Below are 27,656 nucleotides of genomic sequence, written 5' to 3'. Positions count from 1 at the left end.
ATATTCTACGTATATTAATTTTATATATATGTATATATATGTATGAATTATAATTTTATAATATTATTTTATTATGTTATTTGATAAGTGTTGATTCGAGTACGTACCTAATAATATCTAATTTTTTTAAATGTTTTTTTATATTTGGATATGATTATGCTTTTTTTTTTCTTTCCTTCCGTTACGTATCTTATTGAACATATAGCAATTAATTCCATTTTTCTTTGTGTTGCTTTAAATCTAGAAAAAAAAAAACCTTTGTCTTCTAATGGTATGTTCTTTTGAAAATTTGATAAAAACTGAAAATAGGAAGAACAAGGATGAAAGAGAACCAGAGAGAATAATCGAATGAGAGGAAAGAGAAAATTTTTGGGTCAGCACAAAACGGTGTGCACAGCCACATTCATATACTCCGTAACCAACTTTATACACACGATGGAAGAAAGAGAAGAAGAAATAAAAAAGAACCAGCTGGTTTAAGCAACCACCTGGCATTCCAACTTTCTAGATGCTATGGGCATGGTGAGATATTTCCTGCCACTAGTCATTTCTCAACCACTCATATGATGTAGTTTTGGAAGAAATATAATGAACTAAGACCTAAATTCTAGCATGTGGGAAAAGTAAATAACCATAGTCGGTAAACAAAAACAAAGTAAAAATTAAACAAGCTAAAGACACCAAATGACATAGGTAAAGAAATAAAACAATAGCTAAAGTCTTCTTCTATTTGAACTCGTCCAGATTCATCACCTTTGTTGCTGCAAAATAAAGCACCAGATTTCAACATGTTTTTCTTGTAAATTGGATTTTTGTCTTTTAGTATCGGGTATTAGGTAGTCAACCCACTGTAATCTGAGCGATTAGATCAGATTTTAGCGGCAACAGAGCATTTATTTTAGTGAATACAGTCCTGATATGATCCACTAGAGATGGTTGAAGAAGATATTTGAATAGTATTTTTAGGTATGAATTCATCATCGAGGCAAGAAGGGTTGTAAACAAGTTGTATGGTGCATTGCTGATTGATCATCAATTAGGTGTCAATATTGCCTAGTTTGGAGATTGTGAAGCCTTTTGAAAAAGGAATGTTGTAGGAAACGTAGTAGTACATGTAGAAGAATGAGAAGGTGAGGGTAATATAGGGTGTGTCATGTATGAATCAAGAAGTGACACAAATCATAAGAAAATCCTATGCACAAGATTACAAGAAAATCAAGAAGCGCAGAAAATTTTCGTCAATGAAGTCTTAATTTTTAGTGGTGTATAACTGAAGGGTCAATATGCATATTCAAAAGTTGTTCATTAATTATCCATGAATTTTATAAGCATGACCATTATAACTGCATAAGCTTCACAATATAATATCATACATGAAATTAAGTACTAGTACTAGTATCGTCCTGAGCTTGTTATGTTCCAAATTTATGACTACTAGTATTTGACCTTTTTGACTGTTGTTGTAAGTTTTATAAGTAGTCATCAATGAAGTTAATATTTTGAACCATTGTTTAAAGATGTTGCTCTCCTTTGTCTTTGTCATTGTCATTGTCATGAAAAGATTCTTCCCTTACAAACCAAAAATATAGGTAGTTTTTCTCTAAATCAATTCCAAGTTATATTATGATGATTCCATGAGTCTTCCTATACAGTTATGAATCGAATGTCTTTCCATCCCTACTCATTATGAAGAATAAATTGATTATGTACTTTTCTCTCATCTGGTATATTTTGACATGGAAGGAACTTTTATGCCCTGTATACCCCAAACCAAGGTAAACCCTTCACATCGACAGTCTTAGCTGCATTTATGTTGTGAACTTCTAGCTATAACCCCTCTTTACAGATCAAAGAGGTTGAGGACTCGAAGAAGAAGAACTTCCTCTCCTTGTGGACTGTCTCTTCAACTAGCTTGCTGAAGCTTTCCTCTTTAATTGTTTTTTTTTTTTTTGTGTAACAGGCTAGTTTTCTTGCCTTGCTACTAGGTTGAGGTTTTGATACCAAAAAGTAACTCCTGTTAAGAACAAGTATTTTCGATGTTTTACTGATGCAGAGAATATTCCCCTAGTGTTAAGAACTGTTATTGAAAGAAAACCAAATGAATCCACAATAGCATTCGAGTAAAGTGGTGTAGAGAATATAGAATAAGAAGTAAAAACAGAGAGAAAAAACCAGAAAGAAGAACTAGAAAAATGAGAACAATTTGGAGAGGAATACACATCATTCCTTTTCATTTTGTATATATATGATAGTAACAACTAATGCCGTGCATATCAGCTTTGCGAAACGAGTATTGAAAAAAGAAAAATTAGTTGAACTGAGTTGAGCACAGAATTTCAAAACTTGAAATTCTGTGCCTTACAACGGTTTGCTGTAATGGCTAAAACAAAGGTAAAGTGACTTAATAAAACGACACAAGGTAAAGGCGTTTAAGCCATAAAAGAAAACATAAAAAACGACAAGGACTCTTGACGTTTAACTTATTTACTAATAAAAGAAGAAACGACACCGTTTGTTCATTCTAACTTCCTTCAATAGGTTGTTGACTGATGCTTTCGATCTTCTTCTTCTTCATCTACAATCACTGAAGTTCTCCACACACCTCCTTGATTCCAGATGAGTGAACTCCTAATTTATCCCTCAAAAACTCAAATTGTTCAGTGCTCAATCCTTTAGTGAAGAAGATGTCTGCAAGTTGTTCCTTTGAAAAGCAGTAATTCAGCTCCACTTCACCTTTTTTTCACAACCTCTCTTAGAGCATGAAATTTGATCCTTATGCGCTTAGTCCTACCATGATCCACTGGATTTTTGGCTACTGAAATTGCAAACTTGTTATCGATCCATACTGTGGTTGGTTCTTCACAGCTAAACTTTAAATCTTGTAAAATCTTCCTTAACCAAATTGGTCGATTTGCAGCTGATGCAGTTTCAACATACTCTGCCTCAGCAGATGATTGTGCCACTATATCTTGCTTCTTGGAGTTCCAAGCAAAAACAACACTTCCAAATGAGAAGCAGTACCCACCAGTGCTTTTTAAATCCTCCAAACTACCACCCCAATCACTATCACAGTAGCTTAGGAGCTTTTGTTTTCCATTTTTATAGAACTTCAGTCCAAAACTTACAGTTCCTTTGACATATCTAAGCACTCTTTTGGCAGCACACAAATGAATTTTAGATGGCCTGTGCATGAACCTAGAGACCAAGCTTGTAAAGTACATAATATCTGGCCTGGTTGAAGAAAGATACAGTAAACTCCTTATTAACCTTCTATAATAAGTTTCATTTATTTTAGCACTACCATTATCCCTGCATAGCTTGGTACCAAAGGCCGAAGGTGTTGCAACTGACTTACAGCTCTCCATTCTACATTTATTCAACAAATCATAGGCATATTTTTTCTGACGTAATAGAGTATAATCAAGACCTTGATCAACTATCATACCAAGAAAGTATGACATCTTCCCCAAATCACTCATCTCAAACTCAGTTTGCATCTTTGCCTTGCATTCATCCACAACTTTGCCACTTGGACTAGTAATAAGCATGCCATCAACATAAAGAGAAATAATAAGCTGAATACCTTTGTCTGAACTCTTCACATACAGTGTATGCTTATTGTTACTTCTATTGAATCCTAAGCCTTGCAGGTAAGTATCCATTCTCTCATATGATGCCCTTGGTGCTTGTTTGAGTCCATATAGAGCTTTAACCAATTTACAAACTTTGTCCTCCATTCTTGATTCAATATAGCCTTCAGGCTGCCCAACAAAGATATCTTCATCAATAGTTCCATTTAGGAATGCTGACTTTATGTTCGATGTCAATTGACTAATCTTCATTTGCAGCTAGTGCAACCAGTAGCCTAATAGTGTCATGTCTGGCTACTGGTGCAAAGGTTTCAAAGAAATCCACACCATATACTAGTGAGAAACCTTTGACCATTAACCAAGCTTTATGCTTGTTAATGGTACCATCTGCATTTATCTTAGTTCTGTATACCCATTTAACACCAATGACCTGGTTTTCTGGTCTATCAACCAATATCCAAATGTTATTTTTCTTGATCCTCATCATTTCAGCTTCCATAGCTTGTTTCTAGTTCTTATCTCTAGTGGCTTCCTAGTAACTGTTTGGTTCAGTAATAGCTACATGACATCTACTGTACACATCCTGAAGTGACCTTGTTCCTCAAACTAGAACCTTGTCAATGTTCTTATCATCAGCATTTTCCATTTCACAGTCATCCACAACCTCAGCAACAATGTCATTGACCTTACTACTTTCAACCTTCAGTGTTTCCCAATTCCACTTTATTGTTTCATCAAATCTAACATCTCTACTAACTAAAACTTTCCAGGTCTTCACATCAAAAACTCCGTACCCTTTAGAGATTTCACTGTAGCTAAGATGATCTACTACAAGTGACTTTTCATCTAGCTTGCTTCTCTTTGCATCAGGAATTTTTGAGTAACAGAGGGCTTCATTTGAACCAAGCTTCATATGGAGTCTTAATTTGGAAGAGCTTTGGTCTGAACAATGTTAAGTATGTAGTTTGCAGTATTAGTTACTTTTGCCCATAGGTACTTTGGTAGGCTCATTTCAAACAACAAACATCGAGCCATTTCCATAATTGTCCTATTTTTCCTCTCAGAGGTTTCATTTTGTTAAGGACTATAAATCACTGTGAGCTGATGTACTATGCCAAATTGACTGAGATATAGCTCAAATTCTACTGTAGTGAATTCAGTACCATTGTCAGTTCTAATATTCTTAATTATCTTGCTTGCTTGATTTTCCACTAAAGCACTGAACTTAGTACAAATACTTGAAGCCTCAGATTTTATTTTCAGGAAATAAATCCAGTTGAACCTTGTGACATCATCAATGAACAACAAATAAAATCTACTTCCATTTAAAGATTCGGTCTTCATTGGATATCCTATATCTGTATGCACTAGCTCCAACTTTTGTGTTGCTTTCCAAGTTCTAGTTTTAGGAAATGTAGCTCTCTTTTGTTTTCCAAATTGACAAGTACTATAGATTCTGTCAAGTTCACCAATTCTAGGAAGTCTTACAACAAGGTTATGCACTACCATTTGCTTCAAGTAAGCATTATTAACAGGACCATACCTCCTACGCCACAGGTCAGTATCAACTATAATTGCTTTATAAACATTCTGCTTAAGCTTCATCCAATTTAGAGGGAAATATCTGTTTCTCATAATTACTGTGAACAATTCAATACCAACAAGATCACTAACAATGCAGGCCCTATCTTTGAAGACAAGCATATAGTTGTCATCAATCAATTGTCCTACACTCAATAGATTCTAACCAACATTAAGAGCACAGTAAACATGATAAATCAATCTTTTACCTGTGGGGGTCTGAACACCAATAGTTCCCACACCAAAGATCAGAAGAAAGTCTCCATTTCCAACCTCTATTTTTGTTCTAAAATTGGAATCCAGAACAATGAAGTTATCCCAACATCTTGTTATATGGTTTGAACAACCACTATCTAGCAACCGGGTATTCTTTTCTTCTTCACTATTTACATTTTTTGCCATAAACAGAACCTCATCTTCAACTTGAAGTTCTTCAACTACAGCAACTTTCTCATCAGAATTTTTTTACCTTTGTTCTTGCAGACCTTTTCCACATGTCCTTGCTGATGGCACTTTCTGCACTTGACATTAAGTCTAAACCAACAAAACTTTTCTATATGATTTGTTTTTTTGCAATGAGAACATGGTGGAAAGATTTTCTTATGATCCCCATGTCTCTTTTCATCAACCTTTTTCCCTTTTTCTTTCCTGCAAGCTTTATTCCTCTTAGAGATACTACTACTAGGCTTCCCATTCCTTGTTTTGACAACTAAGGCATTCTTAGCGAGCCCTTTATGTTTAAAGGCTCTTTTTTTTCTCTAAACCTTCTAGTGCATTAACCAGTTCCTTCAATGTCATTTGACTAATATCTTTAGAGTCCTCTAAAGAGGAAATTTTTCACTCATATCTGTCGGGTAGTCTTACTAGCAGCTTACTGACTAAACTTTCCTCATCCATTTCCTTCCCAAGCAACCTAAGCTGATTCACTATTCCCATCATCTTACCAAACAACTCCTTGATAGTTTCATTATCTTCCATTGACAACATTTCAAACTGCCTAGATAGATTTAAAGCCTAAATTTTCTAGTTCTATCACTGCCATGGAATTCCTCTTTTAAATGGTCCTAGACTTCCTTTGGGTTATCTAAATGCATTATTCTAGCAAATATCTCATCAGAAACTGTAGATTGTAAGCAAGAAAGAGCTTTGTACCTCTTTGCCTTGTCTTCTTCAAATTGCCTTATCTGAGCTAGAGTTGAATTAGCATGCCTTTGTACTGGTTAATTCCTGGTCTCCACCATGTCCCAGCGATTGAAAGCCCTGAGATAGGATTGCATCTCCACTGACCAGAACACATAATTCTTTCCGGTAAACATTGGAGGAGCAGAGGTGCTAAATGCAGCTGCAGCCATGACCCAAAACAAAAAATGAAATCTAGAGTTCAGAAAAGATGAGAATCAAATAAAGAATAGCCCTTTAAGATCGATTTGATGCTCTGATACCATGAAAGAAAACCAAATGAATCCACAATAGCATTCGAGCAAAGTTGTGTAGAGAATATAAAATAAGAAGTAAAAATAGAGAGAAAAAAAAAAAGAAAAAGACTCAGAAAAATGAGAACAATCTGGAGGGGAATACACATCACTCTCTTTCATTTTGTATATATATGATAGTAACAACTAATGTCATTTATATCAGCATTAAGAAACGAGAATTGAAAAAAAGAAAAATTAGCTACTGAGCTAAGCACAGAATTCCAACACTTGGAATTCTATGCCTTACAATGGTTTGCTCTAATGGCTAAAACAAAGGTAAAGTTGACTTAATAAAATGACACAAGGTAAAGGCGTTTAAGCCGTAAAAGAAAACATAAAAAACGACAAGGACTCTGGACGTTTAAATTATTTACTAATAAAAAAAGAAATGACACCATCTGTTTATTCTAACTTCCTTCAATAGGTTGTTGACAGATGCTCTCGATCTTCTTCCTCATCTGGAATCACTGAAGTTCTCAACAGTTATAAGGCTTCTCTTTTTTGTCCGTTTCAGAATTCATTCGTTACATTACATAACAGAAAGCAAGTCTCTCTCATTCCAATCAAGACAGTTTGACTAAGTTATTGATGAGTCTCTATTATGCCAACAATCAGAAGTTAAATTGACTGGATAAGGATCTGCAGCAGATGTGGAGGAAGAAGTCCAAGCCCTAACAATTGACATGCTACTATGTGTCTGGCTTTCAGGGGCACTCTTTCTTTAAGATGCAAGTAAAGCCTCTTCATTGCCGTCTGAGAATTTGATTCGTCGGGAAAAATGATTGAATCTGTAACCAATTCCTGAATAGCAACTTTGCCCAAAAGCATGCTCGCCACAGAGACAGATGACATGGCAAGCTATCATACTGGATACCACCTTTTGTTGATTCATATTTTTCAGATAGGAATCAACAAATATTTAACAATATAAAATTGCTTTGCACTAGATTCTCCAATTGTTGTCAGTGTATGTAAATTGCCCTTTGTCACCACTGTGGATGGCAAAAACTGCTATAGAATTCTTGACATATTGCTTCAAGAAGTTAGAAAACAAGAATTTAGGGTATGCAAAAATCAACAACCATGGTCTCTAGAATTGACTTCGACTGGCTGCCAACTGTGTGCTATAGCTTATAGCAATCATGTTGAGAATTTAGTGATTCCAGATGGTAAAGAAGAAGAAGAAGAATTTGGCGCCAGGCAACAGGTTGTTGAAGGAAGGAAGAAGATAGGAACGGTGTCGTCTAACTCATGGTTTAATGAGTTAATGAAACACACGGGAGCTTGTGATTTTGTTCTTATTTTTTATGCTGGCTTAAACGTCGCTTGTTATGTCGTTTTGCTTATATTTTGTAAGGCTAAAAAGCCACGTGTTTGAGTGTATAGTTCTTTTATTTTCCTAATCGTTTGAACAACCGTTGTAAAGCACAGAATTTCATGTCTGGAATTCTGTGCTTAGCTATTTTTTCTCTCCATGTTTTTCATTTTCCAAAGCCGATTTACCAGGCTATGGTTGTCACTGTCATATAAATAGCAATACGAAAATGAGTGAGGTGGCTTTTTCCTCAAATTTTGTTTCGCTTCCCAAATTCTTTCTTAGCTCCTCTATCTTTTGGGTGCTTTGGTTTTCTCAATTTGAATGCTATTCTTGATTCATCAACAATTCTCTCCATGGTGTCAAAGCTGTAAATTGATCTCATGGGACTGTTCCTCAATGGTCTTCATTCTTTTACGATTTCCAGATTTCATCCTTTACCTTGTGATTCATGGCAACCAATGGTCTTAGTACCTCTGCTCCTCTAGTTTTTATTAGAAAAAATTATGTGTTCTGGTCGATGAAGATCCAATCTTACCTCAGGGCGTTCAATCTCTGGGAGGTGGTAAAGACCGAGACTAAACCAGTGCAAAGGCATGCCGATCCAACCTTGGCTCAGATAAGGCAGTTTGAAGAAGACAAGGCAAAGAGGTAAAAAGCCTTTTCTTGCTTGCAATCTGATGTATTTGATGAGAATACTAATTTAATCTGTAGTATTTGATGACAATCTGTAGTATGAATTTTAAAATCACTGGCAAGTCCAGGCTGCATCTTGATCAACAAGTAATCAAGGATTTTGACTTGTACGGAGAGAAAGAACCTTGGGAAATATGGGAGTTGTACGGTGGGGATAATCTTCGGTCTGGAGAAGATGTCTACTTCTTCACTCGGTTAAAGAAGAAAACTCAAAACAGTTCAAAGATGAACCGCTTGATTGGAACCGGTACTTGGATGATAACTGGGCCGGTCGAGGCAATAACATATTCCCAATTATCAGCACAGCCTTTGGGGTTCAAGAAACGGTTGATCAAGTTTGTCGTCAATAGCAAAGGATTGTCATCAATCCTTGATTACAATTTTTTTCCTTCAACAGCTTGTTGAGGGAAGGAAGGAGATGGGAAACAGTGTCGTCTAACTCATGGTTTAATGAGTTAATGAAACACACAGAAGCTTGTCGTTTTGTTCTTTTTTCTTATGCTGGCTTAAACACCGCTTTTTATGTCGTTTTGCTTATATTTTGTACGGCTGAAAAGTCATGTGTTTGAGTGTTTGTTTCTTTTTTTTTTTCCAAGCTGTTTGAACAACTGTTGTAAAGCACAAAATTCCATGTCTGGAATCTTGTGCTCAGCTATTTTTTCTCTCCATGTTTTTCATTTTCCAAAACCGATTTACCAGGCTATGATTTTTACTGTTATATAAATACCATTACAAAAATGAGTGAGGTGGCCTTTGTTGAGGAGTAATACTTGCATGGTAGCAGCACGTGATGTCATTATGGTAACTTATTTTCTTTACCTTAGTTCGGTTTGCTTTGTTATACTGTTGTTTAATGTTAATGTGATCTTTGAACTGTTCTTTGACGTGTTAGTTTGCATGTAAACACTTACACTTGTTAAACATATTTATAGGTGTTTCTTATGTACACAAAGTATATAAGCCTTGTTTTTGTACTAATGAAAATAGTTCTGATCATTATCTCTTCTATGTGTTCTGTTCTTTCTCTCATTCAGAATATTAACACCTTTTTCCCCCAATTTTGTTTCGGCTCCCAAATTCTTTCTCAGTTCCTCCGTTTTTTGGGTGCTTTGGTTTTCTCAGCTTGCATGGTATTCCTGATTCATCAGGAATTTTCTTAAAATCTTCATCCTGTTGATACTGTTGCTGCGTCATCTCACTACCCTTTCTAAAATTTGAAACAAATATTGACAAGGATTAATAGTTTTGGATTATTGTCTGGAAAATAAAAGTACAGCTTCAACAAAGAACAAAATGTTTTTGATCTCTTGACATATGCAATTATCACACCACACTAATTAATGTTTGGAAATGCACCTTCAAAGTAATGACATCACACAAGAAAAATATTTGTTGTACCATTCCTAGTTAACGTATTCTGGCAGCAAATCATCACAATTTTCTTAATTTGTCGAATCTCTATTCTTCCAATAATCAGAAGTCAAACTGACTGGATAGAGATCAACAACAGATGAAGAAGTAGTCCATGGCCCATCTCCGAACATACTTTTTGTCTGACTGTTTTCTTCATCATTTTCGTTCATTTGCTGATACAACATGTTCACTGCCTCTGCATTTAACCTTTTCGTAGAAATACTTGAATCCGTAATCAACTCCTGAACAACAGTATTGCCTTCAAGCATGCTCACCACAGAAGACATGGAAGGCCTAGCTGCAGCAGTGGGATTAGTGCATAGGAAAGCCACATCAATCATTACCATCACCTCTTCTATGTTGCGATCAGAGCCTATCCTTGGATCAACTAAATCCAACAAGCTCCCTTTCTCCTTCAAAACATGAGCCTATAAAATAGAAAATTAAATTGCCTCATTAAGATTCATTTCAAAAAATATTACACTCAAAACTGATACATGCATGAGCTCCATTTGCTGTAATAGGAATGAAACATCAATATATCCAGTGAACTGCAACACTGAAGAGTTAGCATTCCCTAATTTAAGGATGACGCAATATAGTATATTTAATAACTCAATCTTTTTGTTCTACTAGTGTGATAGTTGTCAGGTTTTTCTTTTAACAAGCCTCTCCCATATTTTTTTTTTGTAGGACAGCAGATCAACAATGGAAGAAATCTCAGTTACCCAATCAAGGAGGTAGAAAGATTCTTGCTTTGACCGATTTTGAGTGTTGCACCTGCCACTAACAATTTCAAGAGCCACGATCCCAAAGCTATATACATCTGCTTTGTCAGTTAAATGACCATGCATTGCATATTCAGGAGCCATATAGCCACTGCAAAGTTAAAAAGATTAATTAAATACAGCATTTTTTGTCTCAGCCTTTTGTATAGATTAAAATAACAGTAATTGTTATCATTATAACATTTATCTTGATTGAATTGTCATTAAGTCAAATTCAAGTACACATTTTCACTTCCAAGTACACTGTGCCAACTGCCAACTATTTGCTCAGGTGAAACTGAAAATGTGTACTTGAATTTAGATCAAGTGGTCAGGTTGGTGTAGTATTTGGGTAGACATCCTAGGTTTTAGTCAAAGCGCTCCCTTTCATATCATAAAGAAAAAAGGTCAAATCGAAAATTTAGGTAAGCAAATTTCTCTCTCTGTGTTAATATTGTATATATCTTGTGGAAATTTTCCTCTCATTCATTCATTGGAATTTTAGACAGAAAAGGCTTATAAATGAATAGAAGGAACACATGACGATCAATCTGAACAAACACTTACTAAGTTCCAGCAATTCGGGTGCTAATGTGGGTATTATCCTCTTCATCAAGTTTGGCCAAACCGAAGTCAGATATTTTTGGGTTCAGATTCTTATCAAGCAACACATTTGTGGCCTTAATATCTCTATGTACAATCTTCAACCTTGACTCTTCATGGAGATGGGCTAAACCTCTTGCAATGCCAATGCAGATCCTCCGTCTTGTTGGCCAGTCTAATTTCAACTGGAATTCTTTCGGGCCTTTTAGTAACCAAATAAAGAGAAGCTCAGATATGTAACATGCATTTCTTCATAAATTATTAACAAGCATTCACGTGTTTGGGTGTGTGCGTGTGCATGCATGCACGCAAATATCATTAATACCAAAGGGAGTTAACGTAAATCATATGGACGAGATCTACCAAACAATGCACGAGCAAGGCTGTTGTTTTCCAGGTACTCATATATAAGCAGCAATTGATCTCCTTCGATGCAACATCCATACAGCTTTACCAGATGAGGATGTTGTAGAGCTGAAATCATGCCAATCTCAGTCACAAACTCACGGTTTCCTTGCCTTGATTTAGCAGATAGCTGCTTAACAGCAATTACCGTGCCATCTGCCAGAATGCCCTGCATTTGAAAAACACTACCAGGTTCAATTAACAATAAAGTACCTGGAGGAAGTGCTGCAGTAAGAATGGTCAGAGTGAAAGTGCTCAGAAGAAAGAACATGTTGCGCATGATACCTTGTAAACAGGACCGAAACCACCTTCGCCAATCTTATTAGCAGCATCAAAGTTGTTTGTGGCAGCTTTAATTTGCCTCAAGGTAAAGGAATTGGTCTGCAACTCTAGACCTTTTAGATCTACATAAGTAGCTAAGGTTAATGAGAAGCATTTATAATCTTAAAAAAAAAATGAGAAGCATTTATAATACAGCTTCCAAAATCTCTTTATTTTTGTTGTCTTGAGACAGGTCTCAATGGAGTAATGGCCACTGATTATGTCCCCTATTCCTTGCCAAAATGGTAAAACAGGGTATTAGGTACGGGGATCACTTTGGAAATATTTTACGCTACCATATTTAGGTCCATAAGTTTACGAAATTCAGAAGTAACAGAAGATATTGATTTCTCTATAAATACCTCGTTCGAGTGTACTCTTTGGTCTTAAAAATCCGTACCACCAAAGGATACCCCCAATCAGGAAGACAGCGAATGCTGCACCAGCCACACTTCCAACCACGATGCCGGCAGAGATACCACCCCCATTTTCTGGTGAAGGTTTATAAGCTGGTTTAAGAAAATTATATAAAAGTTAGTTACAAGGATGATGTGACACTGTTGGTTGAAAGCATAACTCAATTAATAGGAAATCATGGAGGATATATATAGTTGTGAATATATAGTATATAATGATTTTGTCACTACGACACAATCTTATTGATATCCACACCTCTTCTCTAAGATGGTCTCAAAGTAAAATCTTCCCATCATTAAGTATAAAAAAGAGTAAAATCCAATAGCATCTGCATCCACATATTGGCTACCATATTTTCCTAAATTAAATTCATCAAAGTAAGTACACATACTAAGACTCTTTATTCAATACTAGAATTCTTTATCCCAAATCAAAAAATTGAGAATAAAAAGTTGAAACAAAAATAAACACAACTAGCATGATCTAAAATGAAATTTCCTAGCTATATTGAATACGTAACAAAGCCATTAAGTTTTGAACAATCTCCCAATTGAGAACCTACCAGGATCAACAATAGATATTGCTGAGATAAGAGGACCGTAAGCCCCTCTCGTAGGAACGGAAGTTGAACCTTTTCCAGCCCAATGCAAACGGATCTCCAAAGTACCATCAGTCACATTTACGGTAAAATTTTTTAGAATTGGTTTGCCAACTCCCCCTGCTTCATCCTTAATATTGAAATCCTTCAGCTCCCGCTTTCCCTGCAATTATCTATTCCGTTTTACTGAACTTCCCAAGTAGGCTCAAATTCAAGCAGAATGTGAAGTTTTGAAGTTCCCCTAATATCGGAACTTGGTAAGTGAAGAATATTATATTAAAATACCTGAATGTAAACATCAAATACCCGTCTCCCTAAGCTGCTGAATGTTTTGCCATCAGTGAACTGTATCTCCGCAAAATGGAGGCTTACGTTGTATGTGCTATGATTTTTCAGACAGAATGCGTAGTAAGTCAAAGAGCCAGGTGAAAGCCGTGCAGTTGTGTACAGTTCAAGATCACTCATAGAAACTTGTGCATTGCTCAAAATTAAGTTGTCACGATCACCAGCATCATCCAAGAAAACACCGGTGGTGCTAAATGCCCAAGAATTTGAACTTAGGACAAATGTTGAAGGACCAGCTCTATTAGAATCATCTTCATAGGTGATACCATGAACAGGTACTTTTCTCCCTCCACAGTTTATATAAAGCGAGTGCAAAGCTGAGGTATAAGGAGCAACAGTTCAATAAATATTGGAGGAAAATACAAACAGAGTGAAATGGTCACCTAGATAAAAAAACGTTTTTAGTCTTTCTCATTAAATGGACACCAAAATTCAGGGCAATTGAAACTGTCTTAAGAAATTAAGTTCTTTCTCTGGCCATGAAAAACAACTTAATCTTGTTCATTTTCCTTTCCGATCTGCAAAGTGCTTAACTATAGTGTCCTCCTACACTTAATCTGGTGATGCAAAACAAGTTCAAACTGACTTAGGAGACAGCTAGGTACAAGTTACATGGAATAGTGGATCTCAAATGCCAATTTTCAATCTCAAATGAGTCAAGTATTTTGTATAGCAACATAGGTTAGAGCATTGGCGGAAAGATCAGTGATTTCTGAAGTAGTCAGCATATGCAATCTGATGCCTTTTTAATAAAGCTCCATAATAAAATTTCTCTCCTTTTTCTCCCCCTAAAACTTCTTTTGGTCCTCTCATAAAACATATAATACTATATGATACTAGCATCATAGCATTTAGAAGGTAACCAGAGTGAATTGAAGACCTTTTATGTACTAATGAGTATTGAAATTTGAAACCCTTTGCTTCCCCCTACATCCACCCCCCACCCTTACCCTCAAAGAAAAAATTAAAAGAAAAATAGGGCAAAGCATTATGGAGAAAATATGAGAACCTAACATTGTTAAGAAATGTGCGACATTAAAATAGGCAAAAGCATAACAGAGCTATTATGATTATGAGAACCTAGCATTCTTAAGAAGTATATGGAATTTCTACTTACGTTCTGCTGGACACTTAAAGCTTCGCAAACATGGAACAATTCCTCTGGTAAAACAATTAGAAGCCCCAGAAGATAGTCAAGCATTATAACAGCAAAATTGCAGTCACTCAAAAGATAATGAAAGTTTAATAACAGTTATAACTAGTTAAGTGTTCTAACACTTACGAGTTAGTGATCCTTGGAGTGCTTGCAAACAAGTTCCTAAAGACAAGAAGCACAAATTATAAAAACCATAGCTATCAAAGATCCACACACAAAAATTAAAAAAAAAAAACATTAGATGCAAATATTCTTACACTCCTTTTTGTTGACAATCTGGTACTGTAAGTGAGAAGTTGTTATATGAAAGATCCCTACACATAGAATTAGAATAGTCCACATTAAAATTTTCATTAAACGGTTATCTTATTTATCTATGACTTTCTCTTTGATTCAATTGCACTTATTATTATAGAAGAAACTCATTTATCTCATTCTCTTGATGCAATCAATTTGTTTTTAGGCAACAGCCACAGCTAAAGCAGGATTATACAAGTTAAACTTTATGCTATAGCACTTATTACAAGTTTCACCTTTTAAATTTAAGTTTCAAATTTCTTTTTGTTTTGTTATGATCAGACTTCTTAAGCATACAATGCCATCATTTGGAAAGGAATCTTACATTTCTTGTTTTGTTTCCAAAATCCATGGAGGGACTGGTCCAGTAAACATGTTTCCATTTAAAAACCTGATAAGAGGAATCATGAAGTTACTTCAATTAGATATTCTGCACAAAACTAAAGACCTCATCGGGAAGATTTATCAGTTGTTATGAAGAATCTGAGGATAATGAAAGAGTTTTCTTTTTGCACGAAACTAAAGAGGAATATTCGTCCTCTGACAAAGCGACAAGTGTACGTTAAAAGATCTATAGCATTAGACAATTATATTCATTGAATCACCTTAAACTTAAATTTGTCTTCCACCACTCAAAAATGGCGGTTGCCCTTTGGTAAAGAAAATTTAAAGCTCACCCACACCCCTTAGGGGGTGGAACTCCTGCAGGGCTGGGGCCATAACCCCGGCTCCTGCAAAATTCAGGGGTTTATATCCACATAAATTCACCGTACCACAAGGAAAAGAAAAGTTTACACCAAAAAATCATATCCTTACAAGTTATCCAAATCTGTAAGAGCAGAAAGAGCAGGCGGAATATCTCCACTGAGTCTGTTAAAGCTGAGATCTCTGCAAGAAAATTTATAAGAGGGTATTAAAACCAATATTGTCTCAGAAAATTTTCTCAGTTTCTTGAGTAATATCACATCAAAATTCACAAGCACAGAGGGGAAAATGTAAAAAGGAACTGCTAAAGAACATGATAATAACGTCCTAACACAAGTTAAAACTTAAAACACCATAAACTTATTGACGCCCTTTCAAATGCACACATCAATAAGCATGCACGAAATTGCAGGGTACTGTTCTTATATTTGTCTTTCAGCCACTACAGCAGCAAAAGAATTAAATGGAAGCCATGAGAAAAGACCTTTTTCCATTGCTACTAGCAGTTTGATTGTTTTGCAGAATGAGTAATCAAGATGAATGGTTCATGGTCCACATTCTTTAAAAAATACAGTGCCTAGACCTTCCTTATGTCATCACAAAATAAAATTGCTCAATAAAAGAACATCACAATTCTTCAAATAGTAAGATATATTGCTGAAACAAAATTGAAAGAGCTTTCCTTCTATTAAGGAAAGAAAACAAGTCTATACTCACAAGATCTTTACTTTCGTCAATGCCCCAATAGAATCAGGTAGCTGTCCGATGAGATTGCAACTCCTCAATATCCTTAATACAATAAAAAATGTCTACCATTTAAGTTTCCAAAATGAAAAATGACAGAACTTTAATCAATCTCTGCCTTACAGCGGAGTTGTACTCAGAGTCTCGTCAATTTAGGCAGATCAAGCTGTGGAAAAGTTGCTTCACCTCCATTCAAGTCACTAATTCTCCTGCAAACCAATATTCAACAAACAACAAACATTAAGATAAAACCACAATATCCCAAGTCATATGCTGCAATCTATGAAATTTAAAATCCATGCTTACAAGTCAGTTAAATTTTGCAAAGCAATGTCTGGAATTGGCCCACTCAAACCACTTGCCTGAATAAATCTGTCATTACCATAGAGTTGGGTTTATTAAATGATTGGGAAAGCACAATATCTCTAATGAAAAAAAATTACATTTCAGAATGTCTCACAGTTTTTCAAGTTTTGTCCAATTCTTGAATATGAAGTCGGGAATCTTTCCTGTGAAGTTGCTGTCAGCAATTCGACTGTTGAGAAAACAAAATAATCATAACTATAGATAACTATAAAAGAGAAATTCTATCAACGTATATAGAAGAACATTAGATGCTTACAAGTCCTTCATTGTAGTCAGCCTAGCAAATGTTGTAGGCAATTCTCCACTAAAATTGTTGGAACCAAGTTGCCTGCAACACCAGCAACAACAATGAGTCATGAACCAATAAATAAAAAACGTATACAAAGAGGAATCATATATTAAAATCAAAAGTAACAATCTCCTCTAGATCATTCAGGGATATAAAGGAGGAAATAATTCAAAGTTTTTACTTCTTGTAGAAGTGCGAGTTATAATGGAGCACTTCTCCTCTTTTTCTTTTAATAATTGAATTTACAATTGTTAATTTATTAAATAAGTTATTAATTCAATAAATTATTAAGGTATTTAACTCAATCACTTTTTAACAGTTATGGACTTGGCACTTGTATTTAGAGAGAAGAGAACAAAGCTTGAGAGAAGAACAGCACAAAGGAGTTTCCATGTGTGAAAGAAGAAAGCTGGATAGTAGGTGCTCTATGTGCACCGTTTAACCAAGGGCTAGGATATTAGCTCTCACAAGTGAAACTCACATTTCGCTAATAAACCTTTTAAAAGTTAGTTAGGATAGTTGTACAGAATTAGTAAAGTTAATTTTTCTCTCTCTTCGTTTATTCATATCTCTATGTGTATAAGACCATGTACAGAGCATATTTCTCAATAAATTCTTTTGACATCCTCAGAAATTCTTGCGCCGCCTTCCCCTTTTCTTCTCCTTTCATCATGGTATCGGAGCAGGGGAGATAGGACACCAGTCAAGGTCAAGCTCAAATCAAGGGAGAGTTGTTAACTTCATCTCAAGCCATTAGTAAGTCTATTGATCTAGTTTTTCACTCGACATAATACTTCATCCCTATCATCATATTTTTTTAAATTAAAGTTTTATTCAGCCATTGCCAAAAAAATGCCACACCAAGTCTTTAGCTTGTTTTGCAGAGGACTTTGTTTGGCATGAAGGAATTGGCATGGGAAAGGAACCTGTACATTTACAAAATCACGACACTGCTCAAAAAAGATTGGCAGGAACCAGGACTCTAAAGCTTCATGATCCTACATCTAAAGCCAACGAGCAGATCATCACAAAAAGGTGTCATTCGTAACACTCATCACCAAGTGTGGAACGGAGACCTAACCAAAAACATGTCCATTCAGAAATCCAGGCCAGATGAAGGAGCAAAACAGAAAAATCATACAGAAAGCGGAGGAACATCCAACCACCAAAAACAAAGGTCAAACCGATGGCCAGAACCAAGGAATCCAGAAGCCGAGAACGCCCACTGAACCTGGGTAAAGGAAGCTCCTTGTCACACAGTAAGAGCACCAGGGTCACGGAGGGCACTGTTAATGCCGACCTCACTGTTCATCCCGATAATCATACTTGGGTTCCATTGTGTTTGATAGCTGAAAATGTCTAAATCACCTTAATCTAGATTACAAAGCACTACACCAGACTCACAAATCTCACCTGTAAGTGAATCCCGATCCCTATACTACCTTCACCACACTCGGGCGGAGCCTCATATAATTTTTGGGCCATGTTTTTAAAAAATTTTTTGTGTTATATAAAAATTTTAATATATTCCCTGGTCCCTCAATAATTTTCTTTTTAATAATTAATATAAATAAAAAATAACAAAAAAAATCTCACATGGTTCACTCAATTTTAAAGTTTTTTTTTTAATTTATATTATTATTATTATTATTATTTATATTTTTTATACTATTTGCTTATATGTTCTAAATTTTTATAGATTTACTTCTTCAAATTTTTATGAACCATCAATTATACTCTTTTTTTTTATATCATATGTAAGTTTCATCTTCTATTTGTTATGTTCATTTTTTTTCTGTTATTTCAATTTTATTTTTCATGATCTTAATGTTTAAAAATTAATAAATTATTATATAATTCTCAAATATAAATTGTAGTGTTACATTGTTGTTTAAAATTTTTTCAATGTATCATTTTTTAATTAATCCTAATTATGTAAGAGAAATTATCTTGAGTATATCTTTTTTATATACTTTACGTTTTATATTTAGTTGAAAAAAAGTTATCTTGAATATATAGCTTTTAAATACTCTTAATTATATAAAAAAATTATTAATCTTATATATATCATATTTAACTATTTATGTTTTAGGGATTATATAGTTTTATATTTAGTATTATAAGTTTAAATAGAAAAAAAATAAAAATATTAGATGTTAAATGTATTAATTTTTTTTCATGTTTAATTAAAATATGAGTAGGTTGAAAACAAGTAACAAGTTTTTTAAAAGAAAAGATGCAAATCGTCCAAATGATTCTCTTTCACTTAAACTGTCAAGCCTCATTACTTCAACTAATGAATAAAAGTAATGTGAATCAAAATGTCAAACATTCAATTCTAAAAATATAAATTTTTTCAGTACATAATTTGTAATTAATGAATTTAAATTCAGAAAATACAATCGAACACAACTTTCTTAAAAAATTATTGTAAGTTTTTTTTTATTTACTAGTTATATAAAATTATTTTTTATTAACAATTTTTTATTATTAATTAAATTTAATATATTAATTTTTAAAAAATTTAACTTTTATTATTTTGCTACTTAGCAAGATAAGTGTTCACTATGTTCACGCCTCATCTTGAGGGGTAGTATTAGACAAAATTGGAGAATAAGGCTGTAATAACCCACACAAAAAAAAAATTTGAAAATAGAGTAGATATATATTAGTTAGAGTCAAATTACGTTATCACGTTTAAATAAAAATCAATCAGTCTTATCTTATTATATTTAAAAAAATATAAAAATAAAAATTAAATTAAATAATAATCAGTTAATCTTATCAAATTTTAAAATAAAAGTAATGAGTTTTATCTCAACAAAAAGGCAGAAAACTCACATTTTATTTCATCAGACTTAAATAATAGGCAATCAGAAGAACTTAACACCAGAGAAGAAGAAAGATAGAGGAAAGGGAAAATGATTCAAGAGATTGTTGATTGAGATATGTTTAGGGTTGTCTTTTCATAGTTTGGGCACAAAAGCTCTAAATAATTTACACTCTTTTTTACCTTTTATTCAAATTCAGTACTTTTTCGATGACTTTTCGGTAGCATGGTGGGTACCAATGGAAAGGCCTTGAAAAGATATTTCCAATGGTTTTTGTAGCATCTTATTTGGTTTTGTGGTTTGGAAGTTACAAATTTTTAAAGTTAATTGGGAACTTGATTTTTCAACAGTTTTGACAACCCAACTTTGGGTCACCGTAACTCCATATTTCGGCAACGTTTTTGGTCATTTCTTTGAGAGCTTTTGTAGTATGAAATGAGATGTTTGATTTGGCATCAATGGCTCGGTTAGAGGTTTCCTGTGTTAAGAGAATTAAAGTATCAAATTAAGCTCGTTGGTACTGAAAACTCAGAAATCTGAGTATTTTTGTGACGATTTCGAGAATTTTGGCTTTCGAAACTTGAAAATTTTGTGTTCTTTTTAATCAAAGCAACAGTTTGGTATTGTAGTGTGATATGAATACTTCATAATGGTATTGATTTCATCATTGGAAATTATTCGGATTAAAGGATACAAGTGCTCAAAGTAGGCCAAATGGCCATTTAGATTCTGAAAATTTCAGAAAATAGAAAATTCCTTTTTAATTCTTTTAAAAATTCGATTTTAATTAATAAATGATAAATTCTGTTGTAAACTTCATAAATATTGGATATGTGATTTTTACTGTATTTTTTATTTCTAAAAGTATATATATTAATATTTTTTAAATTAGTAAATTTTACTAAAATATAAAAAATTTATGAAAAATTTTAAATATGATTTTTATGATTGAAATTAGTGTTATCTTATATAAGAAATTAAAATCTTTAGTAATTCTCTAATTTAAATTAATTTTTCAAATTTTAATTGATTTTTTATTAACTTAAATAATAATAATAATAATAATAATAATAATAATAATAATGATAATAATAATATATTACTTATTTAATTGAAAATATTTTTAAATTGCAATAGAGGTTGCTAAACACCCTAAGTGTTTAGGATGGTCAACGGAAAGTCACCTTGTAGGATTTGTTTGCAAATTCAGTTTTGATTTTTGTATGTATTTCTTGAAATATTAGGCTACTAGAAAGATTTTCTGATTTACTACTTGAAAGTGAAATTGACAAAATCAGGTAAGTGATTGATATCCTTTTGGTGTTTTCACACCCTAAAAATTTACCTCAATATGAAATTAAATTTTCATATATTATGTATAATATGTTTTGTCCTATGATTTGTAAAAATCGGGTTGAGCATGCAAAATGTATGTATATGATTCTCGTATGTTGGATTTTAGAATGTGAATTTTTGCGAAATACGATTTTTAATTTTGAAATATAAGTATGATTTTATCTAACATATGCATATATGATTATCTTTGTGATTATATATACAAGTACTTGTCTAAAATAAATATGTTTTTGATGTGCATGATATGAGTTTTGTGAAAGTGAATATTATCGTTTTGTGAACTTGGATAATCAAAAATATATTTTGTTTTGTCTCCGAGTATGACTATGTTATGATCCTGCTAAAGGGGGTTAAACGTTGGTCATGTCGACATGTATTATGTGATTTGAGATTGATCTCCCAACCGCACCATCGGTTACAGAATAGTGGTACTTGTGATGTCTATTCAGAGCAGCCAATAGTTGCTTCTGATATACTTATGACCCATGCCACTGGGGTTAATTGTGGTTTTAATGATCCATGCCACTAGGGTTAATTGTGGTTTCTATTATGATTATGACCTATGCCATAGGGGTTAAGTATGGCCATAGTATGTTACGGGAGACCATTAAAAATCTGCAATAATTGTGAAATCATATTTTATCCATTATTTTAAAATTTTGGAATTAAGATATTTTTGTTATTTGAATTAGATTACCCAAAATTCTGTTTTTTTTTTTATATTTATATGAGAATAAAAGTTTTTAGCCTAAATGTTTTGTGCATGCCTAATCCGGCTGAAGCGATGTTAGTCACTTGCTGAGCTGTTGGACTCACTCCTTCCTTCACTTTTTTTTTTTCAGGTTGTGATTTGATCAAACACGTGAGAAACTTCGGGAAGTGACGTTTCATAGGTTAGCATATGCTGTTAGTTCGCTTCAGGATTGTTTAAATGTTATGAACCTTTTGTTACTTTAAATTGTTTATTCAAGATTTTATCTCAGTACTATAGATTTGAGAATTATTATATTTCATAAATATATTTGACCCATTTTAATTAGTTGGTTAAGATATTGGTTTTGAGCCTTGCATGCCTGTAGGGTTTATCTTGCAGGTGTGCGGCGTCTGTTGTGCCTCAAGTTTGGGGCGTGACAAAGGCTAGATTTAATCAAGGTTAAATGAATAACAAAGGCAGCAAGAGCTTGAAAGAAGAACGGTACGTAGAAAGGAGTTTCTAAGTGTGAAAGAAGAAAGCAGGACAGCAGGCGCTCTATGCGCACCGTTTAACTAAAGGCTAGGAGATTAGCTCTCACAAGTGAAACTCACTGTTTCACTAATAAGCCTTTTAAAAGTTAGTTAGGACCGTTAGTTGTACAGAATTAGTAAAGTTAATTTTTCTCTCTCTTCAATTATTCATGGCCCTATGGGTATAAGACCATGTACAAAGCATATTTCTGAATCAATTCTTTTGACATTCTCAACAATTTTTGCGCCGCCTTTCCTTTTCTTCTCTTTTCGTTAATTTTTATGGAATTTGTGTAAGTTTTTTAAAGTTAGGTTCTTGAGATTTTTTATTAAAAATGATTAAATAAAAATTAATTTTAAATAACAAACACCAATAGATTGATAGAGTTCAATGAGAAGATCAATAAAGTTTATTTAAAATATTTTCTACACATAAAATTTGATTAATACTTGTTGAATGTTGAAAACTCTGTCATAATTTTTAATGAAAATATCTATGTTAAAAAAATTCTTAAAACTTATTCAAAAAATTTCAAATTTTGTACGCTTAATCTATGGGACAAGCTTTTCAATCTATTAATTTGGATTTATTATTTTAATTTTTATTTAATCATTTTTAATAAGAATCTTATTAAATCGATTTAAGTAACTTGATGTAAATTTTAACCCATATGAGTGTTTTTGAAGTGCTTAGGAATTGAAATGTTGACTAAATGGACTGAGGCAGGCATGACTCAACAATCGTCAAATCTTCGTACAACAAAGGATACAATCATTTATTAAAACAAAAACAAAAACAATAATATTGAGTGAAATTCTGGAAGAATTTAAAAAGGGAGAGTCTCACATTTTCTCAATGCTGGGTAGATGCCCAAGCTCAGCAGGCAAAGTTCCCGAGAGTTGATTTTCCTCAACGACTCTATAAATTTTTCATAAATAAATAATTACTTCAGTCGACAATAAGAACAAATATCGATATACTAATAAAATTGTCATAATGAAATGAGGAATATATACTAGAACTTGCTACAAACCAACTCACAAGATGGTAAGAGTGCTTATGTTTGCCAGCTCTTTTGGGATTGGACCTGTTAAACGATTTCCAAGAAGGGAACTGCAATAGAACTTATGTTACATCAGCCAAAAACAAATATACTCCATGGATATTGGATACAGCTTTATTCTACAATTTAAAAGTATTTTGTATATATATAATGCACACTAAGTATAGTTGGCCATGTTTCGATGTATACTTTTATTCTTAACCTATGTTACTTCACTTTTTATTTTTTATGAAGTGCTAATCATCTTTAGACACATATCCGACAGACATGATTATGGAAGTCTAATCTTCTAAACATATAGTAAAACTTGAAATAAAATTGAATATGCTATACATATTCATATCTAACACTTACTTTTGAATTTGAGTAATAGAAATTTTAATAATCTGACACATTTATACATTGAATAATCACAAAATTCTTATAACTTTCGATATACATAATATCATGCATGCATATATATGCGTAAGTGTGTGCATGCTTGTGTATACATGTGATAGAGAACGTACATGTTTACAAGTTGCATAGAACCCCATTTTGGAGGAATCGTGCCATTAAGGTAGTTGCGACTAAGGTCACTATAAAAAGAGTTAAAAGTAGGTTAGGGATAAGGAAAATAAATTTACTCTACAATAAATTGTGGTAAAGATATGATTCATGAAAAGAAGTTCGGAAAGGTACTTACATTTCTTGGAGAAATGGGAGCCTGACCAGTTCTGGTGGAAGAGTACCTGACAGATTTTGTGCCTTGAGCCGTCTATTTCAACAGGAACTAAGGTCAGGGTTCAAAATTTGAGAGGAGGCAAAAGGAAAGAAAGAAAGTAGAGGGTTACAAGTGTTTCTAAAAATTACAAAACACCGATTACATTTTCTCTTTTTTTTTTTAAAGGTCTTTTTATCAAGTTTAAAACAACAATGTAACCATTGCAATGAGAAGGATATAATAATAGAAGTGCATTGGATTTTTGAAGGTCCGATACTCTCCTCACAAGTGCATTGTATTCCGAACTTTCAAAATGACATCGACAAGGCCAGTAGTGAAGGGTCGATTTGATTAATTAAGATATTATTCGTAGAAATGTTTTGATCCTGAAAAAGGTTGAAGCAACGTAGGAAATGGGGTGGAAGCTGGGATTGGAGTTCCAAGGAAGCAAGGAAATGACGATGAAGGCTCTTACGGAACTGGAACTTGGAAATGGCCTAGAGCGAGTAGTATGAGGAAGGGGAATAGCATCGCCAGATTGGGGTAAGGATTCCTTCATATGTTACTGTTATTTGTCACCACAAATACTACTATGATAGATACAGTAACAACAGTTATATATTTTATAAAATAAAATTTTGTACAAGTTAATGTACACCAATAATTAAATATGATAATATAATTACTATTATATATTTATTTCATAAAGTATTTTCAACTCAATTGAAAAAAAAACCTTTACCATCCCAAGCGAATCGCACAGATAATAAAATAATTTTATTAATTGAGAAGGTTTAGGCAATTAATAGTAACCATTTTTTTAGGAACATTTATGTCGCGAATGATAAGAGTAAAAGAAAAGGATTACGAGATAACTTGGTTCAAGTTCTCAAAGATATTGAGGTTGAGGGAGGGATTTTTAATGTTGTCAAGAGCACAGATGAGAGGATTGGATGGGTCGATAGTTGGAGATCTAATGTGCAGTTTATTGAATTTATAAAGGAAGGGCTTGTGGACCTTAATTTCAATGACTGAGAGCAAATAGATATACAATAGTGATTATATTATCATAGTTAATAGATTGAATAGGTTGTTAATTGATGCAAAGTGCTTGGGATGGTTTTAGAATCTATCTCAAAGATGCTTAACTGGCTCTCTTTTCAATCGTAACTCGGTTATTATTGGTTTGGAATCGATCAATTGGGGCCTTGACCTTTTAAAATTTTCAATCATTGGTCAGAGGATAGCAGTTTCCAAAGCTTGGTAAAGAGTAAATGGAAGGTAGTTGAGGAAACAAGGCCTACAGCTATCTTAGAAGCTTGAAACTTGTAATAAAACAGTGATAGAAGGAGAAATTCGAGAACATGCATTATAGGATCGTCACGCTGGCGGCGAGGGACGGTGGCCCGACGCTGGAATCTAGAAATACGGGTGGCTGATAGGCTTGAGAGAGGAGGAGAGATAGAGTGAAAAATAGAAAAAAAAAAAGTTCTATAGTTAGCATTTAAGGGTTTAAAAAGACACCAGAAAGGCCTTTTGGGTGAAGGAGGAAGCGGGTTAGGCCTAGCCCGTTGCTTTGGGTTTTGAACCCATTTAGCTATGTTTTCGACTCATCTTAATCTTTTCATTTTTTTTTGTCATTTAATTTGATTTTTTCATATTTTATATTTTTCTTTGTTTTTATTTCCATTTTATTTATTTATTTATTTATTTTCTTTCCTTAATACACATATTTAAACTTGAATAATTATTTAAAAAATGCTATAAATAATAAAATATGAAAAAATAAAATCTTAATCATTTCTTTATTTCTTTATTTTTTTTCATTTGCATATTATATCCTATGAAATTATTTCAAAAAATGTTAATTAGGAATAATAAAAACTGTCAAAAAAAATTTTAATTAAATTTGAAAATCAAAATTATTTAGTGTAAATCTTTTAAAAAGGGAATTTTAAAAAAGTATATAAGTGATTATTTCTTTAAATTTTTCAAAGTGAATAATTACGAGATCTTACCAAAGTGTTTGAGGTCATCTCAAAATTAATTTTATAATAAACTTAATTTTACAAACTAGATATCAATTAAACACTTAAAAAATCATAATATTACCACAACAAAATCTTCACACATTATAAATCCAGTTGCATAAGGTAGGTATCCCTAGTTTAAAATAATAACTTTATGCTCGGTTTATGTATGGTATCTACATAAGCACCTGCATACTAACTTCATTGAAAGGATTTGGTTTTTCAAGTACTTTTTAAATCAATATATGTAACAATAATTAATTAATAGATGAGTTATAAATATTGATTCAAAAATTCATCTTAAGAGACAAAAGAGAGAGATACGTACATGTTAACGACATGGCAGGTAGTGTTATTGGAGAAGGAGCAATCACAGGTGACATTATTATCGTAGTCTTTCAAATCTTCTACCTCAACCCAACTGCTGTGTCTACTGCATGGATCAACTTCAAAGTTCCAGTTCGTCTTCCCTAACGTTTTCGCTATGCTTTTCAAAGCTTCCTCTATACACATATAACGCAATTCAGTAAAAAAATCAAACCAAATGAAAGAATTGAGCCAACTTCTGTCTAGAAGATTGTTAATTACCTTCATCATGTGGAAGTGTAGCTCCAGATGCTATCGTTGTCAGGCAACAGACAATGAATATTGAAGCGAAAGCAGCAGGTCGAAGAAAGAACATCTTGGAATGTTTGAAGAAGAATTCAGTTGCTTTCTTTGATTTGTTTTCACTTATTAGGGAAATATAAAGTATGAAAGGACACAAGGCAAGACCAAGAAGCCGCCTTGACGAGGACAAAAGGGAAAGTGAACACGTTTAAGTCAATACAAGTCAATCCTATTGTAATTATTGGATGTTTGTAGATACTATACTTGACTTGCAAAGAGAACTAGTCCACACAAAATTGTGCTCATCAATTGGCAACTTGTATAAAAGTCCTGCATGAAATTCACTGAAATTAATGTCCCTAGATAACGACGGAAACCGACGTTCCAGCCTAGTACATATAAATATCATAATACTACGTTTTTGTAAGGTAAAAACTTGATTAGTAATTATTTTATAAGTAAATATTTAAATAGGTTACTAGTGGTGAAATTTAATTTGAGAACCCATCTTCTTTTGTACTAGGAAAAATGTTAACAATTATTATAACTCATTGCAAACAAAAAATAATCCTTTGTATTACAATTCTTCCTTTTAAATTTTCGAAGCAAACAAAGTTTGTCAATGTAGTTATACATTTTTCTGACTTGATTGAATATATTTGATTAAATATATTGTACAGCTTCGCGTCGTCATTGTTGACTTGGAATCTCTTCAATTTTGGCTTGCTTTGACCGCTATTCAATTAGTTCTCTTTT

General features: G+C 33.4%; 2 protein-coding genes and 1 long non-coding RNA gene across 4 annotated transcripts; 2 read left to right on the top strand and 1 right to left on the bottom strand.

Annotated features, from left to right (window-relative positions):
• LOC18594354 (NAC domain-containing protein 72) lies at nt 6,749-9,417 on the top strand. Of its 2 annotated transcripts, none has more exons than XM_018124913.1 (2): nt 6,749-8,612; nt 8,726-9,417. In XM_018124913.1, exons 1-2 carry the CDS (start codon nt 8,413-8,415, stop codon nt 9,060-9,062), a joined length of 537 nt encoding a protein of 178 aa, XP_017980402.1. In that variant the 5' UTR covers nt 6,749-8,412; the 3' UTR covers nt 9,063-9,417. The 2 variants fall into 2 exon arrangements, with proteins under 2 accessions (XP_017980402.1, XP_017980401.1); XM_018124912.1 differs by having other exon boundaries at nt 6,755-8,612; nt 8,696-9,417.
• Nucleotides 9,884-27,057, bottom strand: LOC18594353 (probable leucine-rich repeat receptor-like serine/threonine-protein kinase At3g14840). Its single transcript, XM_018124831.1, has 24 exons — nt 26,880-27,057; nt 26,620-26,794; nt 24,244-24,315; nt 24,068-24,136; nt 23,537-23,608; nt 23,342-23,413; nt 17,051-17,122; nt 16,889-16,963; nt 16,735-16,800; nt 16,569-16,637; nt 16,402-16,473; nt 15,796-15,867; nt 15,305-15,370; nt 14,940-14,996; nt 14,809-14,844; nt 14,644-14,687; nt 13,467-13,843; nt 13,146-13,344; nt 12,529-12,675; nt 12,131-12,249; nt 11,804-12,014; nt 11,405-11,642; nt 10,799-10,949; nt 9,884-10,498 (listed from the first exon to the last, which is right to left on the bottom strand). Exons 1-24 carry the CDS (start codon nt 26,971-26,973, stop codon nt 10,100-10,102), a joined length of 3,024 nt encoding a protein of 1,007 aa, XP_017980320.1. The 5' UTR covers nt 26,974-27,057; the 3' UTR covers nt 9,884-10,099.
• Nucleotides 17,677-22,735, top strand: LOC18594352. Its single transcript, XR_001928831.1, has 3 exons — nt 17,677-18,498; nt 22,113-22,163; nt 22,364-22,735. It is a non-coding gene; the product is annotated as an uncharacterized LOC18594352 (long non-coding RNA).

Source organism: Theobroma cacao, chromosome 7, assembly GCF_000208745.1.
Source record: "Theobroma cacao cultivar B97-61/B2 chromosome 7, Criollo_cocoa_genome_V2, whole genome shotgun sequence".
NCBI lineage: Eukaryota > Viridiplantae > Streptophyta > Magnoliopsida > Malvales > Malvaceae > Theobroma > Theobroma cacao.
The sequence above is the reverse complement of the archived record's forward strand: the minus strand, read 5'-3'. Positions and strand labels throughout refer to the sequence as shown.